This window comes from Somniosus microcephalus, chromosome 4 (assembly GCF_052327205.1).
Source record: "Somniosus microcephalus isolate GS21.2 chromosome 4, FLI_Smic_1.0, whole genome shotgun sequence".
Lineage (NCBI taxonomy): Eukaryota > Metazoa > Chordata > Chondrichthyes > Squaliformes > Somniosidae > Somniosus > Somniosus microcephalus.
This window is the reverse complement of record NC_140990.1, coordinates 66,064,637-66,072,474: the sequence shown is the minus strand read 5'-3', so window position 1 is coordinate 66,072,474 and position 7,838 is coordinate 66,064,637. Positions and strand designations below refer to the sequence as shown.

At 48.7% G+C, this 7,838-nt stretch overlaps 1 protein-coding gene across 1 annotated transcript; it reads right to left on the bottom strand.

Moving 5' to 3' along the window:
- Positions 1-422: 422 nt before the first annotated feature.
- LOC147119102 (uncharacterized) lies at positions 423-6,419 on the bottom strand. The gene is made up of 4 exons (XM_085984031.1): positions 5,820-6,419; positions 2,423-2,776; positions 2,054-2,359; positions 423-578 (listed from the first exon to the last, which is right to left on the bottom strand). Exons 1-4 carry the CDS (start codon positions 6,417-6,419, stop codon positions 423-425), a joined length of 1,416 nt encoding a protein of 471 aa, XP_085840157.1.
- Positions 6,420-7,838: the final 1,419 nt, after the last annotated feature.

Here is a 7,838-nt window from a genome sequence, read left to right as displayed (position 1 = left end):
GGTTAAAATCCAATGTTACAGGGACTCACTGCCCTGGATGGTTGAAGTGGACCCTGTGATATAATAGAATTTTCTGTCCTGTCAGGCTTGGACATCTTGTAGATCCATCTTTTAAAAAGTTGTGGAATCTCAGTTCTCAGATGGATTCCACTCAGTTTGTAACAAGTCCTCAATCAGTTCGTCTTATTGTTGAGATATCAAGGACTCGACACACTGCGTGTGTGTGAAACAAAGCTCATTTATTTGACATTGATACAGATTAAACTCCAGCCCAGTTATTGGGGTTACTGACATCAGCTGAAACAAACCCCAACTGTCAGAATGAATACGGTTCAGTCCTGGATGTGATTAACAGCAGCAATAACAGCAGAATCCAACCCCTGCAGTCGCTTGTGAACTCGCTGTTGTCTCAGCAGGTTGGATTATAGACTGAATCCCTTCCCACACACGGAGCAGGTGAATGGCCTCTCCCCAGTGTGAGTGCGCTGGTGTCTCAGCAGGTTGGACGATAGACTGAATCCCTTCCCACACACGGAGCAGGTGAACGGCCTCTCCCCAGTGTGAGTGTGTTGGTGTGTCTGCAGATACTTTGCACTTTCAAGAAGTCAAAGAGGTATTTCACTGCAGACAGGCCGCCATGGCAACACTGATAGGACATTCCACTGAATCGACTGGTTGGAAACTGTAATCAGATCAGGAGAAACAACAGAGTTTGCCGTTATTAACCACAATATAAGCTTAAACCAGAGTGAGTAATACATTAGATTATAATGTGTGATGAAAGGTTCTGACGGAAGGTCAGTGACCTGAACCGTTAACTCTGTTTCTCTCTCCACAGACGCTGCCTGACCTGCTGAGGATTTCCAGCATTTTCTCTCTTTATTTCAGATTTCCAGCATCCGCAGTATTTTGCTTTTGTAATTGGATGGATCCTTCAGAGAGCCGCACAGGCACGATGGGCCGAATGGCCTCCTTCTGTGCTGTATCATTCTAGGATTCTGTGAAGCATCGGTTAATGCAATTTAAGAAACATCAAAGGGTTTGTGTCAGAATTTAACTGAGTATCGAGCCAACATGTCCAGGTTATGTAAACTGGGCCTGTTCACACTGGAAAGAGGTGGAGAGGTGATAGGATTGCTGTTTTTAGGATTCTAAAGGGACTGGATAATGTAGAGCACGACAAGTTATTTCACCCTGTCCAGAACAGTAGAACCAGAGGACACGGCCTGCGCTTGAAGGGGCTAAATTCAAATCCAATCTGTGGAAACAATATTTCAGTGAGTGAGTGGTCAATCTATGGGACAGGCTCCCTAGGGAGATGGTGGAAGCAGTTAGTGTTGATTCATTCAAATGTAAATTGGACCGATTTCATTCATAGAATAAGATTTTGGGACAGTGTGTGAGTAATTTGAGACATGACGTGTGGTCAGTGTAGAATGCTCGGGAGAAAGAGGTGACTTTGGTCCGATGGCTCCTACAGCTCTCCACCACTGGGGTTTTCCTCACCTCATGTCTGGGTCTGTTGTAGACTCATTGATAGAGATTGATCGCTGTGATTAGTCAACAACTCCATTATCGTTGTATCATGGGACTCCCAGGATGGTAGAAGGCCAATTAGATCAGAACCGAAATAATCCAGAGTAAGAAAGGAGAAACGGCCCAAAAATGGAGCAGTCAGCAACAGGACATCAATTAGTCTCCTCTTATCATGGAGACATCACAGACTCAACACAAAGTGTGTTTGAAACAAAGCTGATTTATTTGACATTTATCCAGAATATTAATCTCCAGCCCAGTTATAGGGTTATTAACATCAGCAGAAACAAACTCCAACTGATAGAATGAACATATTTCAGTCCTGGATGTGATTAACAGCAGCAATAACAGCAGAATCCAACCTCTGCAGTTGGTTGTGAACTCGCTGGTGTCTCAGTAAGGAGGATGACTGAGTGAATCCCTTCCCACACACAGAGCAGGTGAACGGTCTCTACCCGGTGTGAAGTGGCTGGTGTGTCAGAAGGTCGGATAAATCAGTGAATCCCTTCCCGCACTCAGTGCACATGAACGGCCTCTCCCCAGTGTGAACTTGCTGGTGTCTTAACAGGTGGGATGATCGGGTGAATCCCGTCCCACACACAGAGCAGGTGAACGGCTTCTCCCCAGTGTGGGTGTGTTGGTGTTTCAGCAGGTGCTGTTTGCTTTTAAAGCTCTTCTCACAGTCAGAACATTGAAACGGTTTCTTATCAGAGTGAACAAGTTGGTGTGTCAGAAGGTGGGACGAACAAGTGAATCCCTTCCCACACACGGAGCAGGTGAATGGCCTCTCCCCAGTGTGGGTGCGTAGGTGTATCAGTAAATCCTTTTTACTTTTAAAGCACTTCTCACAGTCAGAACAATTAAAAGGTTTGTTATCAGAGTGAACAAGTTGATGTGTCAGAAGGTGGGATGACTGAGTGAATCCCTTCCCACACACTGAGCAGGTGAACGCCCTCTCCCCAGTGTGAACTCGTTGGTGTGTCAGGAGGGTTGATAAAGCAGTAAATCCCTTCCCACATTCAATGCAGGTGAACGGTCGCTCTCCAGTATGAACTCGCTGGTGTGTATAGAGGCTGGATGACTGAGTGAATCCCTTCCCACACACGGTGCAGGTAAATGGCCTCTCCCCAGTGTGACTGCGTCGATGTGTTTCCAGCTCAGATGAGTAATTGAATCCCTTCCCACAGTCCCCACATTTCCAGGGTTTCTCTGTGGTGCAGGTGTCCTTGTGTTTCTCCAGGTTGGACGATCAGTTGAAGCCTCGTCCACACACACACAACACGTGTATGGTTTCTCCTCACTGTGAATGGGGTGATATTTTTCAGGCTGTGTAAGTGGTTAAAGATCTTTCCACAGTCAGTGCACTGGAACACTCTCACTCGGGTGTGTGTGTCTCGGTGCTTTTCCAGTCACGCTGATGTTTGAAATCTTTTCCCACAGACAGAACAGACAAACATTTCTCCTTCCACATTCAAAGGCCGATGATATTCGGGTCCTGATGAATGGAATGACTCTGTCAGATCTCGATGTGATGTTTGTTCTGAGTTTGCGGTGTGTAAATGCTGTCCTTCTCACAGCCTGTAAAAGGAGTTTACAAAAGCCATCAAGATGGCGGCCGTTAACCCGGGCCTGTCACCGGGAGAAAGCCGGGGCAAATGCCCGGCCCGGAGGCTCTTGTTCGGGGCCTGAGGCCCACCCCGGGTGTTTATAAAGCCTCCCAGTCGGTTCTATTGCTCCCCTGCACTCCGCCGCCTCCTCCCCACTCCAGAATCTTCTCTCCGCCTTCTGCCGCCATCACCTGACTGACGGCACTGCGCACGCGCGGAACCTGCCCTGCACCGAGCCCTCCCCGCGCCTGCGCACACCAGGCCCGGCAGCATTGATGGGGCCTATTCTGGTGCGTGGAGTGTTCTGGGTAACAATCATCGCCATTTTAGTCAAAGAATGTGGAGGAAAAGCGAGTGGAATAACTGAGGTCAGAGATACCTTTGGAGGAGGGACTAGGAGGAGGATGAGCGGTGTGGCACAGAGCTCGAGATTTTACTAAACGGAGTGGCTTGCTAAACAGAGTGGTAAGGGGAATTTGGTGAGGATGGGAATTGGATGCTGAGGGGGAAGGAGGTGCTCAGTAATTTAAACCAAGGAGCAACAGTAAATAATAAATAATCACACCGGAGGGCACAGAAAACAGTGATGTTATAATCAACACACAGCAGAGCAAATTAACATAAGCATATCGGTAAGAATATCGATATCCCTTTGTGTGTTTAGTCTCTTTAGTGGTCAGTGTTAAGCTTGACTTAGTAAGAATTTATTAGTGCAAGTAACTGTAAGTCAAAGGAAAACGAGGTAAGTGATTAAATTCTAACTGCTTTTAAAGATGCTCATAACTGATAAATAGCGAAGTAATTAATCACAGTTCAAGAAGTAAACTACAGATAACAAAAAATGAATTCATTAATAAAGACCAGGCAGTGTGTGGGGATTGTAGTATGTGGGAGTTTGTGAACAACGAGACTGTCCCAGACTGCCACATCTGCAGCAAATGTCTCTGCCTCATGACATTCCAGCTCAGAGTCAGTGAGCTGGAGTCCGAGCTAGAGACACTGACATATAAGGGAGGAGCAGGAATTACTGGATAATTTACTCAAGTACAGTCACACACCAGAAGAAAGTACAGGTGCAGGAAGGGGAGAGTGTGACTGTCAGTCAGCCGGGTAAGGGGAATGTAGGAGAAGTAGTGAAGGAAGTCCAGCAGACACTGCTCCTGTCCAACAGATACAAAGTACTCGATACCTGTGAGGATCAGGAGAAAGACTGGGAAGGACAGCTAGAATGCTGCCCAAGGCACCATGGAACAGGAGGTTGTCAAGGGGTGGAGGAGCAGAGTGGAAACATTGTCGTATAGGGGATTCTATAATTAGAAGGATAGATAGTAGTCTTTACAGTCAGGATCGAGAGTCCCAGAGGGTGTGTTGCTTTTCTGTTGTCAGGGTATGGGATATCTCAAAATGGCTGGAAATGAATCTGGACACCAAATCCAGGGACCCACATTAAAAGAATTCATGCACAGGCATCTCCCACCCTTTAAAATGAAGTTCAGGACCTGGAACGTCAGGACCCTCATGGACCCCAACAGTGACAAACCGGAACATAGCCCGGGAGCTCAGACGTTTCGACATTGACATCGCCGCCCTAAGTGAGACCCGGCGGGCAGGGGAAGGCCAGCTCAAGGAGCAAGGTTGTGGCTACACCTTCTTCTGGAAAGGCAAACCTGAAGAAGAACGCCGCCTCCATGGGGTAGGCTTCGCCATAAAAAATGAACTAGTTGGACGTCTCAGAGATTCTCCTAACGGTATAAACGTGCGCCTCATGACTCTTCAGCTCACCCTAGCCCGGAACCAGTGCACTACAGTCATCAGTGCGTATGCCCCAACATTCAAAGCCCCAGACGAGACCAAAGAGGAATTCTACTCCAGCCTCGAACAATCCCTGACCCGAGTCTCAACGGGCGACAAGCTGATCCTCCTTGGCGACTTTTAACGCCAGAGTTGGAAAGGACACAGACCTCTGGGGAGGTGTGATTGGCAGAGAGGGGGTAGGGAAAGCCAACTCCAACGGTACCCTCCTCCTGTCGAAATGCTTAGAACATGGCCTTGTCATAACCAACACCTTGTTCCGTCAGAGAGACAAGTACAAGGCTTCATGGCAGCACCCTCGCTCCAAGCACTGGCATCTGCTGGATTACGTCATCGTCCGAGCGAGGGACCGCAAGTACGTCCTCATCACCCGCGCCATGACAGGAGCTGATGACTGCTGGACAGACCACCGCCTAATCCGCTATGTCATTTCCATCAATGTAGCCCCAAAACAGCGGCGGCACCAAAAACAATGCCGCAGGAAAATTAACAGCGGAGCACTCAAAGACCCCGCTAAGAAAGCCCTATTCAGCCTGCGCCTCACAAACAACCTGACGACTCCCAGTGATGCAGAGACACAGAGTGTCCACAGTGCCTGGTCTGCACTCAAGGCCTCCATAATCAGCACCTGTGAAGAGACGCTCGGTCACTCGACCAGGAAACACCAAGACTTGTGATCTACATAAATGATTTGGAGGAGAATGTAAAAGGTATGATCAGTAAGTTCGCAGATGACACGAAAATTGGTGGGGTGGTAAATTGCGAGGAGGCAAGCCTCAGGCTACAGGACGATATAAACGGGGTAGTCAGATGGGCGGAAAAGTGGCAAATGGAATTTAACCCTGAAAAGTGCGAGGTGTGAACTCGCTGGTGAATCAGCAGTGTGGATAATCGAGTGAATCCTTTCCCACACACAGAGCAGGTGAATGGTGTCTGCGGGGTGTGAGTGTGATGGTGTTGCAACAGAGCAGTTCTGCTTTTAAAGCTCTTCTCACAGTCAGTACAGTTAAAAGGTCTCTCGTCAGAGTGCACAAGTTGGTGTTCAATGAGATGGGATGATGAAGCGAATCCCTTCCCACACACGGAGCAGATGAACGGCCTCTCCCCAGTGTGAATTCGCTGGTGTGTCAGCAGGTTCGATGACTGAGTGAATCCCTTCCCACACACGGAGCAGGTGAAAGTTCTCTCCCCAGTGTGAACTCGCTGGTGTGTCAGCAGGTTGGATGAATTTGTGAATCTGTTCCCACACACGGAGCAGGTGAACGGCCTCTCCCCGGTGTGAGTGCGTTGGTGCTTCATCAGATGCTTTCTGCTTTTAAAGCTCTTCTCACAGTCAGAACATTTAAATGGTCTCTTATTAGAGTGAACAAGTTGGTGCGCAGTGAGGCTGGAGGAGATAGTGAATCCCTTCCCACACATGGAGCAGGTGAACGGCCTCTCCCCGGTGTGACTGCGTCGATGCATTTCCAGCTCAGACGGGTAATTGAATCCCTTCCCACAGTCCCCACATTTCCAGGGTTTCTCCATGGTGTGGGTGTCCTTGTGTCTCTCCAGGTTGGACAATCAGTTGAAGCCTCATCCACACACAGAACATGTGTATGGTTTCTCCCTACTGTGAATGGTGCAATGTTTTTTCAGGCTGTGTAAGTGGTTAAAGCTCTTTCCACAGTCAGGGCACTGGAACACTCTCACTCGGGTGTGTGTGTCTCGGTGCTATTCCAGTCACACTGATGTTGAAATCTTTTCCCACAGACAGAACAGACAAACATTTCTCCTTCCACATTCAAAGGCCAATGATATTACCTGTATAAGGGCGTAGCACAGTGCACACCGGGGCCCTGCCGGACCACCGGGGAGCAGGGTGTCGGATCAAGAGGAGCGCTGGGCTGAGTGATCGTGGCTGACACCCCGAAGAAGAAAGGGGAAGGGGGCAGGTGCTGGCAGTCGGCCAAAATAAAAAGTTGCCGCCCGACACCTGCCCTTTAAGTGGCATCACCGTGGCTGCAAGAACGACCCCTGACCCTGTTGGACATATTGTCGGGTGATAGGTCAGGGGTCGCAACCCAAGGTTGCAGCTGGGGCGCTGCGCACGGTGATGATGTCATTGCCGGCGGTGCTGTGTCACGGGGAGCTACCGGCTACCGCCGCCGCTAACCTCCCGCTGAAGATCGCGGGAGGCGCAAAGCAACCCAATCTCTCCCCCTTGTCCAAGTAGTGTGTGGCCTCCTTATTCTTCCCACCAAAACACACCACCTCACACTGATCTATAGTGAAATTCATTTGCCAATTACACACCCATTCTGAAATTTATTAATGTCTTCTTGCATTTTGTCTTCCTCAGTATTAACTTTACCTCCCAATTTGGTGTTATTGACAAATTTTGAAATTGTTCTTCTGATTCCCGAGTCCAAATCATTTATGTAAATGGTGAACAACAGTGATCCCTGCACCGATCCCTGTGGAACACCACTTCCCACCTTTTGCCAGTCTGAGTAGCTACTCCCAACCCCTACTCTCTTTGTTTTGTAACCAGCTTGCTATCCATAAACAGTTTGTAAGATCGATAAGATGACCACGGTCAGGCCGTGTGGAGTGAAGGGCCAGGCAGCAGAATGGATGGAAAGCTGGCTACAAAACAGAAATCAGAGGGTTGGAGTTAAGAGAAGTTTGTTGCGATCTTTCCATCCATTCTGCTGCCTGACCTTTGACTCCACACGGCCTGACCGTGGTCATCTTGTAGACCGGAGATACTGCAGACACAGTGCACCAGTGGTGGAGGGGATGGATATTGAGTCCTGTGGCAGGGGCGCTGATGAAGTGGATTTCTCTGTCCGTGAGTTTTGAGGCATCGCTAATGTTGTGTATGTAATATGTGTGCTACTT

Excerpts from the sequence above, each read along its gene's own strand:
- LOC147119102 (XM_085984031.1), bottom strand. The coding sequence starts at position 6,419 with ATGCATCGACGCAGTCACACCGGGGAGAGGCCGTTCACCTGCTCCATG. Across the intron at positions 2,360-2,422 it reads ACCTTCTGACACATCAACTT|GATTTACTGATACACCTACG; the intron begins GTTCACTCTGAT and ends AAAAGTAAAAAG. Across the intron at positions 579-2,053 it reads AGAGGCCGTTCATGTGCACT|ACACACCAACACACTCACAC; the intron begins GAGTGCGGGAAG and ends AAGTATCTGCAG.